This window comes from Tamandua tetradactyla, chromosome 13, assembly GCF_023851605.1.
Source record: "Tamandua tetradactyla isolate mTamTet1 chromosome 13, mTamTet1.pri, whole genome shotgun sequence".
In the NCBI taxonomy this organism is placed as follows: domain Eukaryota; kingdom Metazoa; phylum Chordata; class Mammalia; order Pilosa; family Myrmecophagidae; genus Tamandua; species Tamandua tetradactyla.
Genome location: NC_135339.1, coordinates 65,106,665 through 65,134,290, shown reverse-complemented (window position 1 = coordinate 65,134,290; position 27,626 = coordinate 65,106,665). Strand labels below are relative to the sequence as shown.

The following is a 27,626-nucleotide window of genomic DNA, read 5'->3' as shown; positions in this document are numbered from 1 at the left end:
ATAAGTGGAAGGAATGTTACCAAAAGTGGCAACATGTAGAATTGGTGCATCTGGTTATCTGGGAGAGTCGGAAATTATTGGCGTTTTCTTTATGGGGTTAGTATTATTTTTGTAACTGTCCTGTAACTTTGAAATTATTTCAAAATAACAAGTTAATGTAAAAGATTCTACAAAGGTTGCATATACTAGGGGTAACTTTCCAGAAACCTACAACCTCTAGATGAGTCCCTGGACCAGATAAGCTCTGAAAAGGCAGAAGGCCAGCCTCTCCAGAACATCAACTAGTTCCATCCCCCATCTCATATCATATACAGCCCCTTCTGACATGAAAAAGTTAGAATGGGCATAGCCCAAATACCCACTAAAGAGTGAGAGAAATATCAAAGGTGTTGGTGGAGTTATACAGAGAAGGTAGAGTTTTACAAATGAGTATGACTTCTGAGTCATTATATTGATATTTCTTTTAGTCTCCAGTATCTTAGAGCAGCTAGAAGTAAAAACCTGAAATTGTGGAATTGTAACCAAACTCTGAAATCTGTTCTACAACTAATTGGTGTGATGTGCTTTGAAATTTATTGCTTTTTTTAATATATATTATTTTTCACAAAAAAAAAGAAAAAAAATTTCTTCTAGTTTCCAGTGTTTTGGAGCATCTAGAAGGAAAAATCTGAAACAGTGGAATGGTAACCCATAACAAATGCTGAAATCTGTTCTGTAACTACTTTTTGAAGTATACTTTGAAAATTATTGCTTTTTCTTTCTTTTATTTGTATATAAATGTTATACTTAACAATAAAAAATGTTAAGAAAGTTAACAACTGCAACGAAAAACCTTATTAGATATATAGTTTCCAAATATTTTCTCCCATTCTGTGGGTTGTTTTTTCACTTGCTTGTTCAAGATATTTTTTCCTATTCTGTAGATGTTTTCTTCATTTTCTTGACCAAGTCTTTCTAGTGTTTTAAAAAATCGGGTATCAGTGTACAGTTAACCAATAGTAAGCTAACTCAATTACTTCTTTTCTTTTCTAGAATTCATCATACGTTTAAAATAAAATGACAACCTCCTGGAGTGATCGGTTACAGAATGCAGCAGATATGCCTGCTAATATGGATAAGCATGCCCTGAAAAAGTATCGTCGAGAAGCTTATCATCGGTAAATATTTTGGCTATTTAATCCTCAGGACAACTCAATGAAGTGGGAACTTGTTATTTTCATTTTATAGATGATGGAAGCGAAGTAATTTACTCTAGATCAAGCTAGTTTGTGGTTCAATTTCAGTCAAAAAGCCAGACTTTTGCCTACTAGTACACCATACTGCTGCTTATGTATCTACTAATAAAGCCCTCAAGAGCAGAGACTGTTCAGCTGCTCAAAAATTATAGCTCAGACAATAAGAGTGAAATTCTTAAATTACATTTACCACTAAGCAGATTTTTAAAATTGTGTCCATTGGCTTCCGTGTGTTGGATTGAATGTAACTCTGATTATTAACGAAGCTTTCTGTATTATCTTTCCTTTAAAAATTTAAATGTAAATGTTTTTGTTTGCATCCCACTTTTTATAGATTCAGTTAAATACCTGTTTCTACCTAAATCTTCAGTAGCTAAGATGCTTGGAAGTGAGTACTGTGTTTAAGAATCATTTATTTTTAGGCAGAAATTGGAAATTTACACTTTCATTGAATTTGTAGGTTAGAAAGATCTAGGCCTTACTAGAACCATCTCTGCCTCCCACTCCAGAAAGACAGGAATAAGTAAAGATGTTAATATATTGGCAGTGCTAAAAAGTTGCATGAAAACTCCAGGATGCCTACAACTCATAATTACTTATCTGCTTCTGGGCTAAAGGAAAGAGAAAATAATTACCTTGAAAAGCTTAAAGATAGTTAATGTAATGTATATATTAATTTTTTTCAAGCAGACAAAATATTTCTGATTTCATTCTTTGTATACGGAAACTACGTTAGAATTAGGTAGCATTTAAGTATTTCAATAGTATTACTACTTTGAAGAAAATAGTTACTTCATGTTGAGGGTTTAGAAAGTTAATTATGGTATCAGTAGTTGGTTTATAAAGCAGATCAGTGATACGTCTTGATGGTAGGTCACTTTGTGGCATTTTTAGATGCTTGGGCTGTTGTTACTCCTTAAATCCCGACGAAGAGAAAACATTTCAGGTTCTCATCAAGGTATGAAGAACTCAGAATGAGTCAGTTGATGCTAAGATCCACTACCATGTATCAGACGTGCTAGCTGTAGCACAGGAGCTAAAGTATAAAACTGAGTATTTATATATATCTAAATCAATAAAATGCATAACTTATGCATTTGGATGAGATTATATTATAGGGGTATTATATGCTTTTCAGTATATTTTTCTTTTCAATTATTTGCTTAGTCTTTGTGCTATAAAGTATACATTTCGTTGAGATAAAACATTTTGGCCAGGCAAAAACAAGGGCTAAAATTATGCAATGAAGAGAGATCATCTAGTAATCATCGTGAGCTAATTGTATTTCCTCCATTATAGCCTGAATACTTTTCTTAGTCATGTGGAATGTTATTTCCTGGAAGATTTTGAAAGTCGCTGCTCCTTGCATTCTTTGCATAGCAGGATGCAAACTTGAAACCATAAAAAAAATATATTTTTTATGTTTGAATTTTTAGGTTATTTTATAAAACATATTTTTATGATAGAAAATTGGGTTTTTGGATTCTTGTAGATATTTTATTTTGTTTGTTTTAAGTTTTATGTAGAAATGATTTAGAAGAAATTCATTTTGGTTTTCTATTTAAATCAGTTTGCAGAGTATTTTTCCTGGGATTTTTTTTTCTTTTTTAATTGTGAAATTTTCACACACATACTTTCTATATGTGGTGTATAATCAATGGCTCTTTCCCTTGATTTTTATTAAAGACATTTGTTTAGGTTGGTAATTGATTATTGGTTAAATCAGGTAGCCTCTAATGATCATTTATTATGAACTGTATATTGTATGTGATAGTTCAGAATTCCCTTTTAAGAGAAACTAAATATTCTTGTCAGTAAACATCTAAGAGCTTATTTCTTCTTGCTTAATATTAGTTTTCTAAATTTCAATATGGAAATGAAGGCCATGTGTCATTATGAAGAAATTGGCTGTCAGAATGTATGACTGTTGTTCATTCTCCATTTCCTTGTTAGGGTTGTTGAGTTTTCTGGGTTGAGAATAATCATCCGCCAAACCCCTTCATTGGAATATGTTTTACTAAATGGTCAGGAAATAGGCTGAGTTGCTCAAATGTCATAGTAGCTTGAGGGAGGCAGATAAGGGAATTACCCCTTAAATAGTTTCTTTTTTAACACTTAGAATCTGATAGTGATCAACATAGATTAAAATATATACTTACCATATCCAAGAATGGAACAATTAGACTTTTCATCTGCTCTCCACATTGACTGTACCCAGGATGCTGAAGTCAGGTATTTATTTGATTTTACTGTTTTAAAGTTCTGCTGATGACAGTACAGCTAGAATTTCTGTAAGACAGTGATTTGCCTTTTTCTTTACAAGGATAGCTTATGAATTCATGTTTTTTTTATCATGTTGAACTGAAATATGATAAGTAATTGGTCATGTGAATTTTTGGTGGACAGTTTTTTGCCTTGTTTTAAAAGCATTTCAATTACTTTGTCTTTGAAGTTCTTTGTATATTTATCTAAAATTACTTTACAATAGAAATTTAGCCCTTCAAGGTCATACTAGTCATTAGTTTAAACCTATTAAAATAATAGATTCTTCTCAAATCAAAGTAAATTTATTATATGTTTTAAGGAGTAAAAAGGAATTTGTCTATACATACAAAATTAGTTTGTAGTATCTATGGTTTGGCAAATAATAGAATTAGAAATGTTCATGATGATTTTTTTTTTTTAACCTCAACTTAAAAGCAGGAATCAGGTTGTAACAGATATGGCCAGATTGATAAATTTTAACTTCTTTTTTAATCATTTGTGAAAAGCACCTGGGAGTCAGTAAGCTTTGTAGTTATTATCAATCAAGCTGAATAACCTGTTGCTTTAGTACAGGTTCAAATATTCTAATGGATAAATTTTAAAATTTCCATAGCCTTTAAAAATTATTAAAGCATTTGTAGGGTTTATAGAAAAATGATGCCGAGAGAACCGAGTTCTCATATGCCTGCCCACACCCACACAGTTCTCCTCATTATTAAAATTTTGCTTTGGAGTGGTCTGTTTATTCCAATTGATAAAACCAATATTATTATATTACTAACTATAGTATATCGTTTACATTAGGATTCACTCTGTGTTGTACAGTTCTATGGGTTTTTGGGGGTTTTTTTGGTATTTTAAATTTTTATTAATAAAACCAGTCAACATACAACACGGATATACTTAATGTATGAATATTCCACACTTGGTGTGCAATCAGTGGCTCACAGTATCATCACATAGTTGTATATTCATCACCATGATCATTTCTCAACATTTACATCACTCCAGAAAAAGAAATAAAAAGAAAAAAGAAAAAATTCATATATACCATACCCCTTACCCCTCACACTCATTGACACTAGTATTTCCCTCTACCCAATTTATTTTAACATTTGTTCCCCCTATTATTTATTTATTTTTAATCCATATGTTTTACTCATCTGTCCATACCGTAGGTAAAAGGAGCATCAGAATAAGGTTTTCACAACCACACAGTCACATTGAGAAAGCTATATCATTATACAATCATCTTAAAGAAACATGGCTACTGGAACACAGCTCTACAGTTTCAGCACTTCCCTCTAGCCTCTCTAATATACCTTAAACTAAAAAGGGGTTATTTATATAATACATAAGAATAACATCTAGGATAACATCTCAACTCTATTTGAAATCTCTCAGCCACAATTACTTTATTTTGTCTAATTTTCCTAGGTATTTTTAAAAAATAGTATTCTTTTCTCATTTCATGGATGCAGTATATGTCACTGAGAATAGTAATTATATTATACTTTTTATGTTTCTTGTGCTTCTTTCACTGCCTCTTTCCTTTTTTTTTTTTTTGCTTACTTGTTTTAATTATGTTTTTAAGAGACACAGCTTATATATTTTTCTCAGTTGCCTGGAGATCCTTAGCTATGTTATCATATTTAAGAGTGAAGCCAAATAAGCAGTTTGGAAGTAGTTTCTGCACTCAGTGGGGTTTATTGCTTTGTTGACCTCACCGCTGTGTGTTCAGGCTTAAACCTTCACCTCCTTCAAGTCTTCGCAAAGATGCCACTGTTTCAATGAGTCCTATTTGACCACTGTATTTAAAATTGCACACACCTGCCCCCTGTACTTCTGATCTCTCTTTCCTGCTCTTTTTTCTTCCCATAGGATTTTTTTTCTTTTTTTATTAATTAAAAAAAATATTACAAGAAAGAAACACATTCTTAACATATGCTCATTCCATTCTACATATATAATCAGTATTTCACAATATTATCACATAGTTGCATATTCATCATCATGATCATTTCTTAGAACATTTGCATCAATTCAAAAAAAGAAATAAAAAGACAACACAAAAAAAAATTATACATACCATACACCTTACCCCTCCCTTTCATTGATCACTAGCATTTCAAACTAAATTTATTTTAACATTTGTTCTCCCTATTATTTATTTTTATTCCATATGTTCTACTCATCTGTCGACAAGGTAGATAAAAGGAACATCAGACACAAGGTTTTCACAATCACAGTCACATTGTGAAAGCTATATCATACAATCATCTTCAAGAAACATGGCTAGTAGAACACAGCTCTACATTTTCAGTCAGTTCCCCCCAGCCTCTCTGTTATACCTTAACTGAAAAGGTGATATCTATTTAATGCATAAGAATAACCTCCACGATAATCTCTCGATTCTATTTGGAATCACTCAGCCATTGACACTTTTTTTTTGTCTCATTTCTGTCTTCCCCCTTTTGGTCGAAAGGTTTACTCAATCCCATGGTGCAGCTTCCCACCTCATTCTAGGATTTCTGTCCCACATTGCCAGGAAGGTCCACTCCTCTCGGAGTCATGTCCCACATAGAGAGGGGGAGGGCAGTGATTTTGCTTGTCATGTTGGCTGAGAGAGAGAGGCCACATCTGAACAACAAAAGAGGTTCTCTGGGGGTGACTTGGCCTAATTTTAAATAGGCTTAGCCTGTCCTTTGCAGGGTTAAGTTCATATGAACAAACCCCAAGATTAGGGGCTCAGCCTATTGCTTTGGTTGTCCCCCGTGCTTGTGAGAATATCAAGAATTCTCCACTTGGGAAAGTTGAATTTTCGCCTTTTCTCACCAGTCCCTCAAGGGAACTTTGCAAATAGGTTTTTATTCACAAATCCTTCTGGGATTTATCAAGGTATCACTCTGTGGATTGGCTTTTAACAATGGGATTTTATTAGCTTATAAAGGTCACAATTCTGAGACCATGAAAATCTCCAAATTAAAGCATGAACAGAAGAATACCTTCTCTGAAGAAAGGCTGCTGGCATCTGGGATATGTCTGTCACATGGGGGAAGGCATATGGCTGGTATCTACTGTCCTTCTCTCCCGGGTTTTATTGCTTTCTGCTTCTGGCTTCAGTGGCTCTCTCAGTTCCTCTGGGAGTTTCTCCTCTTTGCTTTCTTCAAACTTCTCTGGGTATTTCTTTGAGCCCTCTCTGCTTTTTCAGTGTCCTTTATCTTCTTATAAAAGACTCCAGTAAAGGCATTTAGACCCACCTTGAATGATCTGGGTCACATCTCAATTGAAATAACCTAACCAAAATGTCCCATCCATACCAGGTCTACACCCACAGGAATGGATTAAAAGAACATGGCCTTTTCTGGGTTACACAACAACATCACCACCACTCAGGGCAAGAGCCAGATCAAGATAACTACTGCTTAAAACAGTGCTGTCTCCTTCCTTGTTGTGGAGCTGGCCTTTGCTCCCAGGTCCTAGTTCCAAAGGGAGCAGAGGAACCCTCATGCATGTACTGGGACATGTATGTCTGGTCAGTATGTCTGATATTGGACTCACTGTACTAGAACTTACCAGTGGCTAGAAGGTGGCTGATGGCATTCTCTTACACAATATTGCTGAAGACTCATCAAGTTATACTACCTGGACAAGGGATTGCTGGCTGTAGGACATTTAGTGCAGTGCCTGTGATTGTGAGGAAACTTTTTCTAGGGAACATTGGACATGCGTATCCATGTAAACGGGAATTCCTTGGATCACACTTTCATACCCAGGCAGACACATGTGCAGAAACGATTAGGGAAGCCTATATGCTTCAGTCTAGAGCTAATCTCTAAACTCTGTATGGATGAGCTCTGAAGTGGAGCCTCACACAAGTCAATCTACAAAGATTGGAAAAGGTATTTTCTTTTATTCCTCATTCTTTTTAGCTCTGGCATGCAAGAAAAGATCTGTCATAACAGTAGCTGGGCTCAAGCTTAAGAAACTGTTGCATGGAGTCTAAAATTTCCTGTGGTATGTTGAAGTATCAGTATGTTCACGTTGCAACAGAAAGTTACAAAACGTACAAAGAAACGGAAAGTGAAGGCTCTGGCAAAGGCAAAAATTAAAGCATTAGAAGTTATCAACAAGGAGGACCAGACCTGGGACACACTAGACAAAGACTTTTATTATAAAATATAACGTATATTCAAAACAAACAAAGAAAATAGCAACAAGTTTTTTTTGCATTTTAAGATTTTATTTTATTAGAGCAATTGAAGGTTTATAGAAAGATCAGGTAGAAAGTACAGTTTTGATATTTCCCACTGTCGCCCCCCCGGCCCAGTTTCCCCTATTAATAACATTTTGCATTAGTGTGATACTTTTCTTACAACTGATGAATAATTATAATTATATTATTGACTGTAGCCCATAGTTTACATTAGGGTTCACTCTTTGTGTTGTACTGTTTGAGTGGGTTTTTTCTTCACTTTTTTAATTGTATAATAACGTATATACAAATTAAAGAAAGAAAAAAGCACTAGTTTTCAAAACACTCTTCAACAAGTAGTAACAGGCAGATCCCAGAGTTTGTCATGGGCTGCCATACCACCATCTCAGATTTTTTCTTCTAGCTGCTCCAGAACATAGGAGGCTAGAAGGAATAAATATCTTTTTATCATCACAATCCACTTTTTTTTCTTTTTTGTGAAAAATAACATATATACAAAACAATAAATTTTAAAGCACAGCACCGTAATTAGTTGTAGAACAGATTTCAGAGTTTGGTATGGGTTACAGTTCCACAATTTTAGGTTTTTACTTATAGCTTTGCTCTAAGATAAATAAATAAAAGAAATACCAATATAGTGATTCAGAAGTCATACTCATTTGTAAAACCCTACCTTCTCTGTATAACTCCACCATCACCTTTGATTTTTCTCCCACTCTATAGGGGATATTTGGGCCATGCCCATTCTAACTTTTTCATATTGGAAGGGGCTGTCAGTAATATGGAATAGGGAGATGGAACTAGCTGATATTCTAGAGAGGCTGAGCCCTCTAGGTTTCAGGACTTATCTGGTTCAGGCATCTATCTGGAGGTTGTAGGTTTCTGGAAATTGACCCTAGTGCATGGAACCTTTGTAGAATCTTATATATTGCTGTAGGTGTTATTTAGGATCAGTGGGAATGGATTTGGTTGGGGTTTGGCAAATTATGATAGGTAGCAATGTCTAACTGAAGCTTGTGTAAGAGTAACATCCAGAGTAGCCTCTCGACTCTATTTGAACTCTCTCAGCCATTGATGCTTTATTGTTTACACTTCTTTCCCTCTTTTTGGTTAGGTTAGAATTGTTGATCCCATAGTGCTAGGGCCGTACTCATCCCTGAGAGTCATCTCCCACGCTACCAGGGAGGCTTCACTCTTGAATGTCATGTCCCATGTAGGGGCTTAGAGGGAGAGAGGCCATATCTGAGCAACAAAGCAGATCCTCCAGAAGTAACTCTTAGGCGTACCTATAGGTAGATTAAGGTTCTCTGCTACACGCATAAGCTTCACAAGAGTAAGTCTCAAGATCAAGGACTTAGCCTATTGATTTGGGTACCCCTAATGTTTGCCACAGTATCACAGTATCAGATATTTCCCCAGTGGTAAAATTTAATAGTTCCATATTTTTTCTCCCATCCCTCAAGGGACCTTGCCAATCCTTTTTTGATTATCTGCTTAATATATTCTAGGATGTATCCAGGCATTACATTAAACTATACAGGATTAAAGGCCCTCATTCTTATTCTGGGCTCCCTGTGTTTGGATTGTTCAAATGAGCTATCCAGACAAGTTGAGTTAGATTATATGCTACCGAAAATTTAGGTTCCGGACAAAATAAACCTTTCTTCCTTTGGTCTCAAAGAGTAGGTGCAGTTCTAAAATATAAACAGTGTCTTATTTGCCCCTGTGTTCTGAATTACCTTAATCCCGACCTGATTGGCTTTGTTTTTATCTCTGTATACTAGGTTGTGGATATATAAATAGCCTCTCAAAATCCAGAAATAGTAATTTACCACTCCAGACTAAATGTGTCTGCTATAAGAGCTTACAGTAGTCCCCTGTTTTCTTATAAGCATTTTCTAAAGGCGACCATACAATAATTGTTCTTTTGTCTCTGGCTTATTTTGCCTCACCAAATGTCCCACAGATTCATTCACATTGTTGAATGCCTCACAACTTCGTTCCCTTTTGTAGCAGCACAATATTTGATCATATATATACACCATTGTTCACCAGTCTACTTCTCCGTCAGTGCATCCTTCAGCCACCTGCATTCATAAGGCCTCATGCATAATGCCCAAAGTCCAGAGTCCATCAACACTCTCAATTTTAGATAATTTCATTGTTTCTAAGAGAAAGATAACCAATAAACACCCCCCCCCCCCACCAAATAAGAAATCTATACCTCCCTTTTTTGTCCCTCCCCCCATTATTTACCCTTGCTGTTGCTATGGTACTGCTGATGTATTCCTGTTAAACATAGCCCATAGTATGTACTAGCAGTTTTCCCCCGTACCCTTAAACACTTAAGTTCTTAAGTGCTTAAACAAGTAAGTTCTTAAACACTGTTTGTACATGAATCATACCTTTAAATTAGTTCTCGCAAGAACTTACTTATATTTCTGGTGTTAATCGGTGGGACACATAGGTCTGTACAACCCTTTTCAATCATGTTCACCTTCAATATGGTAATATTACTTTTAGACCCACTAGAGAACCAGCTTCATGTCTATCTATACCCTTACATTTGAGTTCAGCCTCATTAGCTAACCCTTCACCTATTTCTAGCTTCTATATATCTTTAAGTCCCCTATATTCTGTATTTTAAGCCTCTGATTTTTACCTTTACCATGGTCATAAAAGTGGAGTCATACAGTATCTGTCCTTTTGTGCCTGGCTTATTTCACTCAGCATTATGTCCTCAAGGCTCATCCATCTTGTCATGTGCTTCAGGACATCATTACATCTTAGTGCTGCATAATATTCCATCATGTGTATATACCACATTTTTTAATCCACTTGCCTGTTGATGGGCTTTGGTATTGTTTCCATCTTTTGGCAATTGTGAATAATGCTGCTATGAATATTGGTTCGCGAATGAGTATGTCACTGCTTTCAGCTCTTATGGGTACATATCAAGTAGTGCTATTGCTGGGTCATAGCACAACTCAGTAGTTTCCTGAGGAACCACCAAACTGTCTTCCATAGTGACTGTACCATTATACATTCCTACCAGCAGTGCATACTGTCCCAATTTCTCGACATCCTTGCCAACATTTGTAGTTTCCTGTTTGTTTAATAGTAGCCATTCTTATGGGAACAAGGTGGTATCTCGTAGTCTTGATCTGCTTTCCCTTATAGCTAATGAAAATGACCATCTTTCCATGCTTTTGAGCCATCTGTATTTGCTCTTCAGAAAAATGCCTATTCATATCTTTAGCCAATTTTATAATAGGGTTGTTTGTCTTTTGTTGTTGAGTTGCATGATTTTTTTACATATACAGGATATCAAACCTTTGTCTGATGTGTGATTTCCAAATATTTCCTCCCATTGTGTTGGCTGCCTCTTCACCTTTTTAAGTCTTTGCTTTGCGGAAGCGTTTGATTTTGAGGAGTTCCTGTTTATCTATTTTTTCTTATGTTGCTTGTGCTTTGGGTGTGAAATTTAGGAAGCTATCTCCTATTACTAGGTCTTGAAGATGTTTCCCTACATTTTTGTCTAATTAAAAAGACTATTTTGTTCCAGGTTAGTGAGTTTGGGGGTCTTGTCAAAAATCAGATGATCATATATTTGGTGGCCTATTTTTGCAGAAAATAGGAATAATTTTAAAAGCACACTTCCACAGGTATTTACAGAATAGATCCCCAGAGTTTGTTATGGGCTACCATTCCACCATCTCAGATTTTTCCTTCTAGCTGCTCCTAAACACTGGAAGCTAGAAAAAATATTATATAGTGATTCAGCAGTCATACTCTTTTGTTAAATTCTGTTTTCTCTGTTATATTTCCTCCTCCTCCTTTGATCCTTCTCCCAGTCTATAGGGGTCTTTGAGCAGTACCCATTCTGACTTTTCCATATTGTGAAGGGGTGTTGATTCTAAAGAACAGGGGAATGTAAGGAATTGATAATCTTGGAGAGCCTGGTCCCTCTGGGTTTCAGGATTTATCTGACCTAGAAACCCTCCCAGAATTATAGGTTGCAGAAAAGCAACTTAGTGCATGAGAGTTTTATAGAATCTCAGTTTGAGCCTTAGGTGTCCTTAAGAGTCAATAGAAGTGATGTTGATTAGGGTTTAGCAAACCATGGCTATTAGCACTATCAGACTGAAGCTTGTGTAAGAGTAGCCTCCTGAATAGCCTCGCAAGTACATTTGATCTTGTGGACACTGATGCCTTATTTTATTGTACATCCTTTAACCCCTTTGGCCAGAAGGTGTTGTTAATCCCACGGTGCTAGGACCAGACTCATCCCTGGTAGGTATGCCAGGAGACCTTCACCCTGACCCATGCAGAGGGGAGGACAATAACTTTCCAAGCAGATTTGAGCCTAGAGAGAGAGGCCACATCTAAGCAACAACAAGGTTTCCTGGAAACACCTCCTAGAACTCACTGTGGAAAGTCTTAGCTTCTCCCACACAGAAAAAACCTCATAAGGTCAATCCTCAAAGTCAAGGGCCTGGTGCATTTTACTGGGAGTCCCCTAGACAGAGACTTTAAAAAATGGTTCTCAAAGAGCAAAAGGAAATCATACACAAAGAACTAAAAAAACAGGACAAGTCTTTGTGAACACAAAGAGAATATCAGTAGTAAGATGGACATCATGAAAAGAAGCCAAAAGGAGCTAAAGACCACAGTAACAGAACTTAAAAATTCCCTTTGAAGTATTCAACAGCAAATTGGAGCTGGCAGAAAGAGTCAGAAAACTTGCTGATAAGGCAAGTGAAATAATGAAGTCTGAGGAGTAGAAGGAAGAAAGAATGAAGAAGAGTCAGCAGAACCTGAGGTACATGTGGGTCATCACCAAGTGTACCAAAATATTCATAGTGAGAGTTCCAGAAGGATGAAAAGTAGAGAAAGAGGCAGATTATTCAAAGAAACAATGCCTGACAACTTCCTAAATTTAATGAAAAACGTTAATATACACATCAAAGACACTCACTGAACTCCAAACAGGATAAGCACAAATAGACTCATGCTGTGGCTTATTATAATCAAATTGTTGAATGGCAAGATAGACTTCTGAAAGCCACAAGAGAGAAGCAACATGTTACGTACAGGTGAACTCAATAAGAATATGTGCTGATTTTTCATCAGAAACCATGGAGGTAGGAAGGCAGTGGAGTGACATATTTAAAATGCTGAAAAGAAAAATGGCCATGAATTCTGTATCTGGCAAAACTGTCATCCAAGAATGAGGGAGAGTGTAAGACATTCCCAGATAAGCAAAAGCTGAGGGAGTTTGTCACCACTAGATCAGCCCTAAAAGAAATGCTTGAGAGAGTTCTGCAGGTTGTAAGGAAAGAATAATAAAACAGTAGATCAATGCCACATGAAGAAATACAGAGAAATTCATAACACATAATGAGAATTCAATCTTTTTGGACTCAGGATGTATAAACATGTAATTTGTGACAAGAATTACATAAAGATGAGGAAACAGTGGAGTATAGGAACATAGTTTGTGTATACTATTGATGTTAAGTTGGTATTAAAGAAAATGAGATCGTTTTAGATTTAGAATGTTCAACTTAAGTCCCCTGGTAACTTCAAAGAAAATGTCAGACAATATGAAAGTTCAATACAGGTTGACAGAAGCAGGATCGGGGGAATAGGATTTAGTAAAAATGAACGTAGGGTTTCCGTTGGGAAAGATGGGAAAATTCAGTAATGGAAATTGGTTAGGGTACCGCAACATTGTGAATGTGATTAATCTCATTGACTGGTGTTCTAGTTTGCTAGCTGCTGGAATGCAATTTACGAGAAATGGAATGGCTTTTAAAAAGGGGAATTTAAATAAGTTGCCAGTTTACAGTTCTAAGGCTGTGAAATTGTCCAGATTAAAACAAGTCTATAGAAATGTCTAATCTAAGGGATCCAGGGAAAGATACCTTGGTTCAAGAAGGCTGATGACATTTAGTGTTACTCTCTCAGTTGGAAGGGCACATGGTGAACATGGCAGCATCTACTGGCTTTCTCTCTCCAGGTCTCGTGTTTCATGAATCTCCCTGGGAGGCATTTTCCTTCCTCATCTCCAAAAGTTGCTGGCTGTTGGACTCTGCTTTGTGGTTCTGTGGCGTTCTCTGCTCTCTCAGAATCTCATGGCTTTCTCTCTTGTTATCTAGGTTTTTCCAAAGTGCTTCTTCTTTTAAAGGATTCCAGTAAAACCAGTCAAGACCCACCTGGACTGGGTGGAGATGTGTTTAATACCCATACTTGATTGAGTCACATCTCCGTAGAGATAATCTTAATTAAAGTTTCCAACATACAGTATAGGGATTAGAAGAAGCCATTACTCCCACAAGGTTGATTAGGATTAAAACATGGCTTTTCTAGGGTAAATGAACCTTTTCAAACCATCACAAATGGTATCCTTGGGAGTGGTTGAAATGGAAAGTTTATGTTGTATATATATTCTCACAATTAAAAAGAGCAACTGAAGACAGTAATAATTAAAGGCAATACATGATCTTATATGGGCTCTAACAAGGGAGAAGAGATAGCTCAAAAGGACATTTGGGGCCATATGAAAAAAATGGAATATAGACTAGGCTTATATTAATATTAAATTTCTTGAACTTTATTACTGCATTATTGTGGGTACGTAATTATCCTTATTCTTAGGAAATGAACATGGCAGTATTAAGGGTTCAAGGAGCATGATGTATACAGTGTCAACTGAAGTGTTGAGAAAATAGACTGATAAAAAGATAGATACACAGATAGATGGAATGATAGCTGAATTGATAGAAAGTTGGAGAGAGAGTAGAATAGTACAGCAGGTTAGTAAAATGTTAGAATTAGTACATCTCTGTATTTGGTGGGGTTGGATGTGTTGTAGTCTTCTATATGGGGCTTGTATTATTTTATTTTTTATTTTTTGGCATGGGCAGCCTCTGGGAATCAAACCCAGGTCTCCAGCATGGCAGGTGAGAACTCTGCCATTAAGCCACTGCTGCCTGCCCAGGGTTTGTACTATTTTTTGTAACTCTCCTGTAAGTTTGAAAGTATTTCAAAATAAAAAGTTTTAAAAAAATAATTTGGGGCCTGGGATGATGATGTCTTTCTTCAAAGAGGATTTTTATTTGACTCTGTCAGCACCTGGGGGCGCCAGCCATTAAGGTGACCCCAGATGGGATTATCTTAATCCAGTGCAAGGATTTGATGTTTTTCTGGGCGCAACCTAGATGACTCAAATCAGGACTGCAGTGCAAGTGAAACCTAGTTTATCTGTTTCACTCTTATCCTCGCATGACTCTTCTGGTTCTCAACTCACACCACAGGGTGGTTACCTTGTCCAACTATTGGCAGGCCCTGTACTTCAACTTTTGTTTCCCTACCTTTCAAGCTGTCAAAAGTGCTGTTTAGCCTTCTCTGCATCAGAAAATGGTCATGAATTCAGGTCTTATCTCTGGATTTTTATCTTTTTTTTTGGGACCTTGGTTTGGTTATTCCTTTATTATCTCTTTTCTGATTTTAGGAAAAAAGTTAAAAATATATTGTTTCACTTTCTTCACTGTCTTCAGTGGGAAATTTGATTCAAATTCCTCTTCTGGAAAGCGAAGTCTTGAGAAATGTTTGATGCTGAGAGACAGCTTTTGAGATGTGTAATGGCTTTAGTCTGAGAATGAGGAGACTTGAATTACAGTCCTGAATCTATTTTCAACCATCTCCTTTTCAATGCTTTTTAGCAGAGCAATTTAGTTGTTACTACCATTAGGAAGATAAGGTATTTTTGAATATGACTACTATAGATCCAAAAAGTGGAGAGTGGTAATACATTTATCAAGCCCAAACTTTAATCTCATAAAAATATTTTTTAGATGTTTTAAATCATTTAGGTAATACATAAGTAAATTCTTACTGTGCAGTATTCAGGTAATATAGAAGGATATGGAGCAGAATCTTAAAATTCCTCTTCATATACCTTTCTACTCCCTTTTCCTACGGATAAACACCATCAGTGGTTTGAATATCATCCTTCTATTCCCCTTTCTATACACGTACACACACATACACATTCTCTCTCTCTCTGTGTCTAACATGAATCTCCTGGTCATATGTAGATTCTAGTCTCTTAATTCTTGATAACACTGTCTACATCACTACTTGAGCCTCATTAGGTCTCCCTGCCTTCAGCCTTGTCCTCTTTAAATCCATTGTGAAAATCATGTTATTACTTTGTTTAAAACTTTTCAGTGGCATCACGTTGTGCTACAGGGTAAATTCTAATCTTCTTAACATAGCATTGAAGACTTCTAAGACTGATTTTTCTTTTTTTTAAATTAATTTAAAATTAAAAAAATATATATAACAAACGCAAACATTCTTAACTTTTGATCATTCCGTTCTACATATTAATCAGTAATTCACAATATCATCACATAGTTACATATTCATCATCATGATCATTTCTTGGAACATTTGTATCAATTCAGAAAAAGAAATAAAAAGACAACAGAAAAAAAATCATGCATACCATACCCCTTACCTCTCCCTTTCATTGATCACTAACATTTCGATCTAAATTTATTTCAACATTTGTTCCCTCTATTATTTATTTTTATTCCTTATGTTTTACTCTTGTGTTGATAAGGTAGATAAAAGGAGCATCAGACACAAGGTTTTCACAATCACACAGTCACATTGTGAAAGCTATATCATTATACAACCATCTTCAAGAAACATTGCTACTGGAACACAGCTCTACATTTTCAGGCAGTTCCCTCCAGCCCCTCCACTATATCTGACTAACAAGGTGATATCTATTTAATGCATAAGAGTAACCTCCAGGATAACCTCTCGACTCTGGAATCTCTAAGCCATTGACATTTATTTTGTCTCATTTTGCTCTTCCCCCTTTTGGTCGAAGGTTTTCTCAATCCCTTGATGCTGAGTCTCAGTACATTCTAGGGGTTTTCTCAGTCCCTTGATGCTGAGTCTCAGCTCGTTCTAGGATTTCTGTTCCACGTTGCCAGGAAGGTCCACACCCCTGGGAGTCATGACTAAGACTGATTTTTATCTTTCCCCTTTCAGTTTAGTCATTCTCTTCCTCTAACTGTGTTCCATCAGCTGTGAACTACATCAAGTTTTTGTTTGTTTTTTTCTCCACACACTATGGTGTCTGTGTCTCTCTACTCATGCTTTCTTCTGCTGAAATACTCTCCACTCCTTTTCCTCTTATCCAAGCCAGGTAACACTTACTTGGGCCTCCGTAAGACTCATCGAGGATATGTTGTAGATACCTCTAATAATATAGTTACCCACTGCTTTAAAATTATTTTTGAGTGGGCTCCTGCACTAGATTTTGAGCTCTTTAAGATTAAAGACTGTCATGCTCTTTTTTTTTTTTTTTAACATTTTTTATTGTGAAATATAACATATATGAAAAAGCAGTATTTTTCAAAGTGCATTTTAACAAGTAGTTATAGAACAGGTTTCATAGTTTGGTGTGGGCTACAGTTCCACAATTTCAGGTTTTTCCCTTTAGTACTCTATAACACTGGAGACAAAAGAAATACTAGCATAATGATTCAGTAATTGTACTCAACTGTTAAATCTAAGCTTCTCTATTATACCTCATTCTCTTTTGATCCTTCTCACAGTCTTTAGGGATATTTGAGTTATGCCCATTCTAACTTTTTTAATGTTGAAAAATTGTATCAACAATATGGTATGGGGGGTAAAAGTGGTAGAGGTTCTTGGAGAAATTGGCACTTCTGTGTTTCAGGACTTATCTGGGAATCATCTGAAGGTTTTAGGTTTCTGAAAGTAAACTCAGTGTGTGCAACTTGTGTAGGATCTCAGATAGAGAGCCCTGGGTGTTCTTTAGGGTTAACAGGAATGATGTTGGTTGGGGTTTGGCAAACTGGAAATTAGCACTATCTAGCTGAAGTTTGTATAAGAGTAAGTAGTCTCTAGAATAGCTATTTGAAATCTCTTAGCAACTGTTACCTTTCTCTTCCCCCTTTTGGTAAGATAGGCATTGTTGATTCCATAGGGCCAGGCTTTTCACTGGGACTTCTATCCCCATTGCCAGGGTGACTCTTTCTTACCCCTGGATGTCATGGCCCACATAGCTGGGGCAGAGTAATGATTTTACTTGCAGAGTTGGGCTTAGGGAGACAGAGAGACCACATATGGGCAACAAAAGAGGTTCTCTGGAAGTAACTGTTAGGCATAATTATAGGTAGGCTTAGCTTCTTCACTACAGAAATACATTTCATAAGAGCAAGCCTCAAGATCAAGGGCTTGGCCTATTAACTTGGGAGACCCTAGTGTTTGAGACAGTATCAGGTGTTTCCCAGGTAGAAAAGTTTAATAGTTCCGTATTTTTTCTCCAGTCCCTCTAGGGACTTTGCCAATACTTTTTAGTTATCTGTGCAACGTATACTGGGATACCTGAGATTACATTAAGTTATACAGAATTACAAACCCTAATTCCCATTCTGGGCTCCACATATTTGTATTCTTTAAATTGCCTATCCACATAGATTGAGTTAGATATTTAGATATTATACTTTAGAAAATTTAGATTTTGTACAAAATAAAACTCTCTTCCTTTGGTCTTAGTTGATGAAACTCTAAAATACAGACACTATCATCCTTTACCCTGTGTTCTGATTTTCTTTAGTCCCAACCACATTGGCTGCTTCATTCTTTTTTTTTCAAGATGCAGTAGTTTTTATTGGCCCCCTGTTCCCCAGAGGGCATCGAGTCTGCTGCCTCAGTGCCTCAGAACTTTGGTGTTGCTGGTCTCAGATACCAGTTTGCCATCCACGATCCTATGGGTAGTGGTCTTGTAGATGGTTTGCATGGAGTTGCTGCTATCCAGGGATCACTAAGACTGAAGTCTTCCCCATCTTCTAGCAGGTGGTGCTAGCTGGCAATCTCAGCCTCCAGCGTTTCCTTGATGTTCGATAAGGCGTTGTACTCCTGGGCCTGGCACTTTCCCTCTTCCTGGGTCTGTGCCAGCTCTAACTCCTGGTGCAGCAGGAGCCCACTGACAGGACCCCACTGAACTGCTCCTTCTGCAAGCATAGAGGGCTTCCACCTCCATAGGTTGTTCTCCAAGCTAGCCTTTAGATTTCTTAAGGAGTCCAGATCATTTTCCATGGACTTGGATAGTACATCTCAGCAGCTCCTATCTCAGCAGACTGAGAGGTGACCACTTTGGTGTTCTCTTCAGTCTGCTGAGAACAATACTTACCTAGTTCCTCTTGGTTATTTTGAGCCAACTTGGCATACTGGGCTCAGATGTCTGCCATGATCTTGCTGAGGTCTTGAGATTTGGGGGCAACCACTTCCATGGTCTGCCCAGAGCTGGCAGTCTGGGCTTGTAGGCCCTTAAGACTGCTTGTAGGCCCTTTACTTTTTTCTCATGGTTCTTCATGAAGAGCAGCTCCTCTTTGAGAGGCTCCATCTCCTTCTCCAGCTGCAGCTGAGTAATATTGGTATCATCGGTGACCTTGCAGAACCCATGGATGTCACTGTTCATGGACTGGCACGTGGCCAACACAGTCCCGTACTTGACTCTTAAGTCATCATCAGCAAATCAGGTATTGTCAACACGCAGAAGAATACAGGTATTGTCCATGGAATTTTCAAAAATCTGAGCCCTCAGTTCCTCGATGGTCTTCAGGTAGTAGCCCCAGTCTCTGACCCAGGATCCATTCTTCTCCAGGTGTTCTGAATTTTGCCCTACATTCTCCAATTCTCAGTCTTTCAGGCTCCTCACCTTGTCCAGGTAGGAGGCCAGGTGGTTGTTCACTGCCTGTTTGGTCTCCTTCTCACTTGAATGCCCTCCATTCCCCCAGACCCCTGGCTATCCTGCCAGCCAGGCCCTTGGCTCCTGAGCCACCTGGGGAACTAGATGAACAGGACATGGAGATCTGGGGTTCTGAGCCGCTGGCACCTGCGTAGACAGCACACTGCTGTCTGGCTGGACCCGGTAGCTGGGCAGCTGGGCAGAGCCCAGGAATCAGTAGTTGGTGGAGAAGGTCATGTTGTCTGAGAAGGTAGGCCGTGACTCAGGATATGGCCACAGATTGACTTCATTCTTATCTCTTATTGAAGCCTGATCTCTTTTTTTATTTTGTTAACAATTGTAGTAGTAGCAATGCTGACTTTCAGAGCTACAGATCTCCAACTCTGTGCCTTATGGGTACTCAAAGTTCCAGGAAAATACCAGGTTATACACATATAGCATAGCATCTCAGAATCTAGAAATAATACTTAAAGCTCAGGAATAAATGTGTTCTAGCTTACAGTCTAGGCTCTAATTTTCTTATAAGTATTTTCTAAGAGACTGTACACTATTTGTCCTTTTGTTTCTGGCTTATTTTGTACAACATGAAAATAAGACGCCACAGTTTGCCTTTCTGCTTCTAAGTTATTGTACCCTTTGGCCACCTCCATCCATTGGGCATCATGGATAATGTCCAAAATAAACAATCCATGCCTCAGAGTATACTCACTTAGTTGTACAACCATTTATCACCCTCAAGACAATTTTCATTGCTCCAAAGAGAAAAATAACAAATATACCCTCACCCAAAGAGAAAATACAAAACTCCCCTTACCTCTTGTCCCTCCCCGTCTATTGTTTACTCTTAGTACTTAGTGGTAGTGTTGATGTCTTCCTATTAAATATAGGCCATAGCATGCAATATTAGTTTTTTCCTTATTCCCCTCTATTATTGATTCTTTGTACAAGATTCATACCTTTGAAGTGGTTCATACAAGAACTTATTTATATTTGTAGTGGTCATTGGTGAGATTCATGGTTTTATACAATCTCTTTCTGTCATATTTACCTTCTATATGACAGTATTACGTATGAACCCACTAATAAACTACCACTACCTCTGTCCATTCCCATATATTTAGGTTCAGCCTCATTAGGTAACTGTTCACCTATTTCTAGCTTCTGTGTATCTCTGTGTTCCCTGTGTTCTACATTATAAGCTTCTTAGTTTACCTTTACCAGGGTCCTGTTAGTGAAATCTATCCTTTTGTGCCTGGCTTATTTCACTCATCATTATGTTCAAGATTCATCCACGTTGTTGTATGCTTTGGGACCTCATTTCATGTTACTTCTGCATAATATTCCATCATATGTGTATAACATATTTTTTATTTATCTACATGTCTGTTGATGGGCACTTGGGATTGTTTCCATCTTTTGGTAATTGTGAATAATGCCTCTTTAAACATCGGTGTGAACATGTCTGTTCTTGTCACTGCTTTCAGTACTTCTGGGTATGTACTGAGTTGTGGTATCGTCAGGTCATAGGTCAACTCAATATTTCGTTTTCTGTGGAACCACCAAACTGTTTTCCATGGCAGCTATGCCATTTCTCACCATCAGTGAATAAGGGTTCCAATTTCTCTATACCCTCTCCAACATATGTTTAATAGCAGCCGTTCCTACAGGTGGGAGATGATACCTCATTTTGGTTTTGATTTGCATTTCCCTTATAGCTAATGAGAATAAACATCTCTTCGTGTATTTCTTAGCCATTTGTATTTGCACTTCGGAAAAATGTCGAGTCATATCTTTTGCCCATTTTTTAATTGGATTGTTTGTTCTTTTATTGTTGAATTGTATGATTTCATTATATATACTACCTATCAAACCCTTGTCTAATATACAGTTTCCATGTATTTTCTCCCATTGAGTTTGGTGCCTCTTTCTAGGTCATGTAGATGTTTCCCTGTATTGTTTTCTAGGAATTTTATGATACTGGGTCTTATATTTAAGTCTTGATCTACTTTGAGTTCATTTTTGTATAGGTTGTGATGTAGGGGTCCTCTTTCATTCCTTTGGATATGGATATCCAGTTCTCCCAGGCCTATTTATTAAAAAGCCTGTTCTGTGCCAGTTCAGTGGATTTGGGGACCTTGTTGAGGATCAGTTAACCATAGATCTGGTAGTTTATTTCTGAACTCTCAATTTGATTCCATTGATCAATATGTCTGTCTTTGTGCCAATGTTGTTTTGACCACTATGGCTTTTTAAAATAAGCTTTAAAGTCAGGAAGTGTAGGTCCTCCCACTTCATTCTTCTTTTGAGGATGTTTTTGGCTATTCAAGGTCTCTTTCCCTTCCAAATAAATTTGGTAACTAGCTTTTCCTAGTTTTCAAAGTAGGTTGTTGGAATTTGATTGGTATTGTGTTGAATCTGTTTGGCAATTTGGGTAGAGTTGACATTTTAATGACATTTAACCTTCCTATCCATGAGCACACGTTGTCTTCCCATCTATTTAGATCTTCTTTGATTTCTTTTAGCAATATTTTGTGCTTTTCTGTGTGCATGTCCTTTACATCCCTGGTTAGGTTTGTTCGTAGATATTTGATTCTTTTAGTTGCAGTTTTGAATGGAATTTTTTCCTTAATTGTCTCCTCAGTGAGGTCGTTCCTTGTGTATAGAAACATTGCTGATTTTTGTGCATTAATCTTGTATCGTGCCACTTTGCTGAATTTGTTTATTAGCTCAAGTAAGTTTGTTGTAGATTTCTCAGAATTTTCCAAGTATAGTATCATGTCATCTGCAAATACTGAAAGTTTTACTTCTTCCTTTCCAATTTGGGATCCCTTTATTCCTTTTTTCCTGCCTGATTACTCTAGCTAGAACTTCTAGTACAATGTTGAATAATAGTGGTGACAGAGGGCATCCTTACCTCATGCCCAATCTTAGGGGGAAAGTGTTCAGTCTCTCACCGTTGAGTATGATGTTGGCTATGAATTTTTCATATATGCCTGTTATCATATTGAGAAAGTTAACCTTTGATTCCTACCTTTGAAGTGTTTTTATCAGAAAAGGATGTTGAGTTTTGTCAAATACTTTGTCAGCCTCAGTTGAGATGATCATGTAATTTTTCCCTTTCATTTTGTTAATGTGCTGCTGTATTACATTAATTGATTTTCTTGTGTTGAACCATCCTTGTATTCCTAGTATAAACCCCACTTGGTCATGGTAATATGCTGTTGGATTTGATTTGCTAGTATTTTGTTGAGAATTTTTGCATCTAAGTTCCTTAGGGAGATTGGCCTGTAGTTTTCCTTTCTTATAGCATCTTTACCCCATGTTGGTTAGTTCTTTTTGGAATGTTTGATAATATTCCCCTGTGAGCTACCTGGCCCTAGGCTTTTCTTTGTAGGAAGATTTTTGATGACTGATTGAATCTCTACTTGTGATTGGTTTGTTGAGATTTTCTGTTTCTTCTTGAGTCAGTGTAGCTTGTTTGTGTGTTTCCAGGAATTTGTCCATTCCATCTAAGTTGTCTAGTTTGTTCATAATATCCTCTTATGATTTTTGAAATTTGTTCAGGGTCTGTGGTAACGAAGCCACTCTCATTTCTGATTTTGTTTATTTGTATCCTCTCTCTTTTTTTCCTTTGTCAGCCTTGCTAGTGGTCCATCAATTGTATTGATTTTTCTCAAAGAACCAACTTTTGGTTGTATTGATTCCTTCTATTGTTCTTTTGTTCCCCCATTCATTCACCTCTGCTTTAATCTTTGTTATTTCTCTTCTTAAATTTGCTTTGGTGTTAGTTTGCTGTTCTTTCTCAAGTTCCTCCAGGTAAGTGTTAAAAGTCCTCAATTTTTGCTCTTCTCTCTTTTTTTTTGCGGGGCCAGGGGTGGTGGTGCATGGTCTGGGAATCGAACCTGGTTGTCCTGTATGGAAGGCGAGCATTCTACCGCTGAACCACCCATCTTCTTTTTTTTTTTTTTTTTAAAGGAAAGACAAAGAGAAGGAAGGAAGGAAGAAAGGGAAACATCTTTAAACATTTTCTTGTTTTATTGTATTTTGTTTTTTTGTTTTTGTTACATGGGCTGGGGCCGGGAATCGAACCGAGGTCCTCCGGCATAGCAGGCAAGCACTTTGCCCGCTGAGCCACCGCGGCCCGCCCCCCATCTTCTTTTTTAATAGAGGCATTTAGGGCAATAAATTTCCCTTTCACTAGAGCTTTTGCTGCATCCCATAAGTTCTGATAGGTTATATTCTCATTTCCATTCATCTCCAGATAGCTACTGATTTCTCTACCAATTTCTTCTTTGACCCACTGGATGTTTAAGAGTATGTTATTTAATCTCCATTTATTTATGAAGGTTCTCGTTCTTTGGTTGTTACTGGTTTCCAGCGTCATTCCATTGTGATCAGAGAAAGTGCTTTGAATAATTTCAATGTTTTTAAATTTATGAAGACCTGTTTTGTGCCCAGTATATGATCTATCCTGGAGAATGTTCCATGAGCACTAGAGACAAATATATATCCCAGTGTTTTGGGGTGTGATGAGCTATGTATGTCTGGTTAGGTCTAATTCATATATCAGATTTTTTGAGATCTCTCTTTCCTTGTGATCCTCTGTCTGGTTCTATCTATAGAGGAGAGTGGTATATTGAAGTCTCCTACTGTCATCATTGAAATGTCTATTGTTCCCTTCATTTTTGCCACTATTTGTCTCATGTACTTTGGAACTCCTTGATTGGGAACATAAACATTTTTGATTATTTCCTCTTGGTAAATTGTCCTTTTATTAATATACGGTGTCCTTCTTTGTCTCTTATGATGTCTTTACATTTGAAGTCTATATTGTCCAATATTAGTATAGCTACTCCTGCTTTCTTTTGGTTATAGCCTGTGTGGAACAACTTTTTCCATCCTTTCACTTTCAATCTATTTTGTATCCTTGCATCTAAGATGAGTTTCTTATGATCAGTTTATAGCTGGTTTATATTCTTAATCCTTTCTGCCAATCTGTCTTTTAATTTGTAAGTTTAGTCTGTTAACATTCAAAGTTATTCCTGTAAAGGCATTTCTTGAATCCCCCATCTAATCCTTTGGATTTTATTTGTCAGATCTATATATTCTTTTCACTCTTTCTTTTTTTATCCTTTAAGTTACCCTTACTAGTACTCTTCAGTACTCTGCCCTCCTCCAGACCTCCCTCTCTTGTCTTTTTTTTTCTTTCAGCTGACAGAACTCCCTTTAGTATTTCTTGTAGAGCTGGTCTCTTATTGACAAATTCTCTCAGCATTTGTTTGTCTGGGAAAATTGTAATCTCTCCCTCACTTTTGAAAGACAGTTTGGCTGGGTACAAAATCCTTGTCTTGAAGTCTTTCTCTTTCAGGAGCTTACATATATCATGCCACTGTCTTCTCGCCTCCATGGTGCCAGTTGGGTAGTCTGAATACAGTCTTATGTGGTTTCCCTTGTATGTAGTAGATTGTTTTTCTCTTGCCGCTTTCAGGATTCTCTGCTTCTCTTCAACATTTGACAGACTGATTAGTATGTGTCTTAAGGTACCTTTATGTGGATTTATTCTATTTGGAGTTCATTGGGCATCTTTGATTTGCATATTTATGTCTTTTATAATGGTTGGGAAGTTTTTCCCCATTATATCCTCAACTAATCTTCCTAGACCTTTACTCTTCTCTTCTCCTTCTGGGACACTGATAATTCTTATATTTGGCACCTTGTTTGTCCATCATTTCTTTAAGATCCAGTTCAAATTTTTCTGTAATTTTTGCCATTTGTGCTTTTGTGAGTTCGAAATCAGTTGTGCTGTTCTCTTGTTTGTTTATTTTTTCTTCTGTGTCTCCAAGTCTGCTGTTGTGTGTCTCTAGTATATTTTTTATTTGGTCCTCAGCATCTTTAAACTCTGTGATATCTATTTTTCTATTTATTCTTTCAAATTCCTCTTAATGCTCTTCTAGAGTCTTCTTGATCTCCTTTAGGTGATTAGCCATCCCACTGATTTTATTCAGTAGAGTTATATGAACATCTTTGATTAGTTGTCCCAAAGTCTGTGTCTCCCATGGGATTTTAATTTGATTGTTAAGCTGTGCTATATCTGTCTGCATGTTTGTTCTAATTTGCTAGTTGCCAGAATGCAATATACCAGCAGTGGAATGGCTTTTAAAAAGGGGAATTTAGTTAGTTACAAGTTAACAGTTTTTAAGCTGTGGAAATGTCCTAATTAAAGCAAGTTGATAGAAATGTCCAATCAAGGCATCTAGGGAAAGATAACCTTGATTCAAGAAGGTAATAAAGTTCAGGGTTTCTCTCTCAAGTGAAAAGGCACATGGCGAACATGGCATCATCTGCCAGCTTCCTCTCCAGCTCCCAGGAGGTGTTTTCCTTCTTCATCTCCAAAAGTTGCTGTCCTCTGCTTCGTGGTTCTGCGGCATTCTGTTGTGGTTTTCTTGTGGCTCTGTCGTTCTTCTCTGCTCTCTCTGAATCTCCGGTTTTCTCCAAAATGTTTGCTCTTTTATAGGATCCCAGTAAAGTAATCAAGACCTACCTAGAATGGGTGGAGACATGTCTCTATCTAATCCAATTTAACACCCACTCTTGAGTCGCATCTCCATGGAGATAATCTAATTGAAGTTTCCAGCATACAGTACTAAACAGGGATTAGAAGAAACAGCTACCTTTACAGAATGGGATTAAGATTAAAACATGGCTTTCTAGGATACATATATCCTTTCAAACCGGCACAACGGTCATATGCTTAATGATCTTCTTTTGCCTTCAGGGCATGTAAATATCTTGATAGAGTAACTTTGGAAGTTAATTTCCTTCAGTAATCTAAAGCTTTGTATTTGTGGGACAGGTATGGAATAGGATGTGGGGCCTGGGATGGGGTACAACAATACCGTGACAGGTTGCAGTGCAGATATAAGCACGGGTTGGGGACAGTATGCTGGTGCTTGTGAGCATGGGGTTGCAGGGTGCGGCGTTGTGGAGGTGCGTTGTCAGGGCAGTGGTGGGGGCTACAGCTCAGGCAGGCTTTGGAGCACAGTAACAGGGTACGGTGTGGGGGACACAGAGGTAGGGCATGGCGGGAGGCAGATTGGGGGAGCTATATGGATATACCAGGGCTGGTATGCAGATAGGATGTGGGTTGACACATTGAGCATGGGGATTGTGGGTATCAGGGTATGGGTTTATGGGTCACAGAGGTCTGGGCAAGGGGAGGGTAGGGTGCGGGTAGGTCCTTGCACACGGGGAGGGTTCCAGGGGGCCAGGGTGCAGATATGCAAGTGTGCAGGGGTGGGACACAGGTCACGGGTGTTGCGGTCTGGGGTGGGTGATTTCAGATGGTGGGTCCCTGGCACAGGTACACAGATCTGGGGGTGATGGGGCAGGGGTGCATGCATGTTCAGGACTGGGGCTATGTGGCACAGATGCTCACATGAGTTCCTGTCTGGTGTGGGAGCAGGGCACTTGAACCATAGGGTGGGGAAAGAGTGTGTATGTGTGCGAGGCATTGGGGGTGGTGTGCAGAGGCCAAGAATTTGGTGCATGGATGCATGAGTGCCTGGCAGGGAGGATCTGGCTGTGCTTTTGTGTCTGGGGGATGGAGCCCTGGTGTACACAGGTCTGGGTGTCAGGGCTGGCGTGCACATATGCGGAGTTCGGTGGTAGTGGGGCAGTGTGGCACCTGGGTGGGCTAGGGGTTGTGTGACCTGGATGTGCAGGTCAGCACTTGCTCAGTGCTAGGGGTCCATGGCAGTGGTGTGTGCATGCATGTGCATGGGTCTGGCCAGGCCAGAAGCTGATGTACGAGTGTGCAGAGCTGGGGGTTGGTGGGAGGGGTTGCACAATTATATGGGCTAGGGGATAGGGGCAGGTGTGACTGAGGTATGAAGATGAGCACCTACAGCCCAGATGTGCAGGTGACTGCCTACAGGGAGCAGGGAAAGGGAGGTGGGAATCGAGACACTGGGTGTGGGTACATGGGTCTTGGGAGGGTCTGGGTAAGACTGTGTGCTTGTGTGGGAGAGGGGGTCAGGCTGGGGCAGGTGTATGAGCATGCAGTGGTGTGGGGTAGGGTTATGCAGGTGGGAGGGCTGAGTTCAGAGGC

General features: G+C 38.1%; 1 protein-coding gene across 5 annotated transcripts in view; it reads left to right on the top strand.

Annotated features, from left to right (window-relative positions):
* Positions 1–27,626, top strand: part of NT5C2 (5'-nucleotidase, cytosolic II) — a 129,154-nt gene that overhangs the window by 18,846 nt on the left and 82,682 nt on the right. For all 5 annotated transcript variants that reach the window (XM_077125894.1, XM_077125898.1, XM_077125896.1 and 2 more), the window contains one exon: positions 1,033–1,157. In XM_077125894.1, coding sequence (XP_076982009.1) covers positions 1,057–1,157 — 101 coding nt within the window. In that variant the 5' untranslated portion in view covers positions 1,033–1,056. The remainder of the gene's footprint in view (positions 1–1,032; positions 1,158–27,626) is intronic.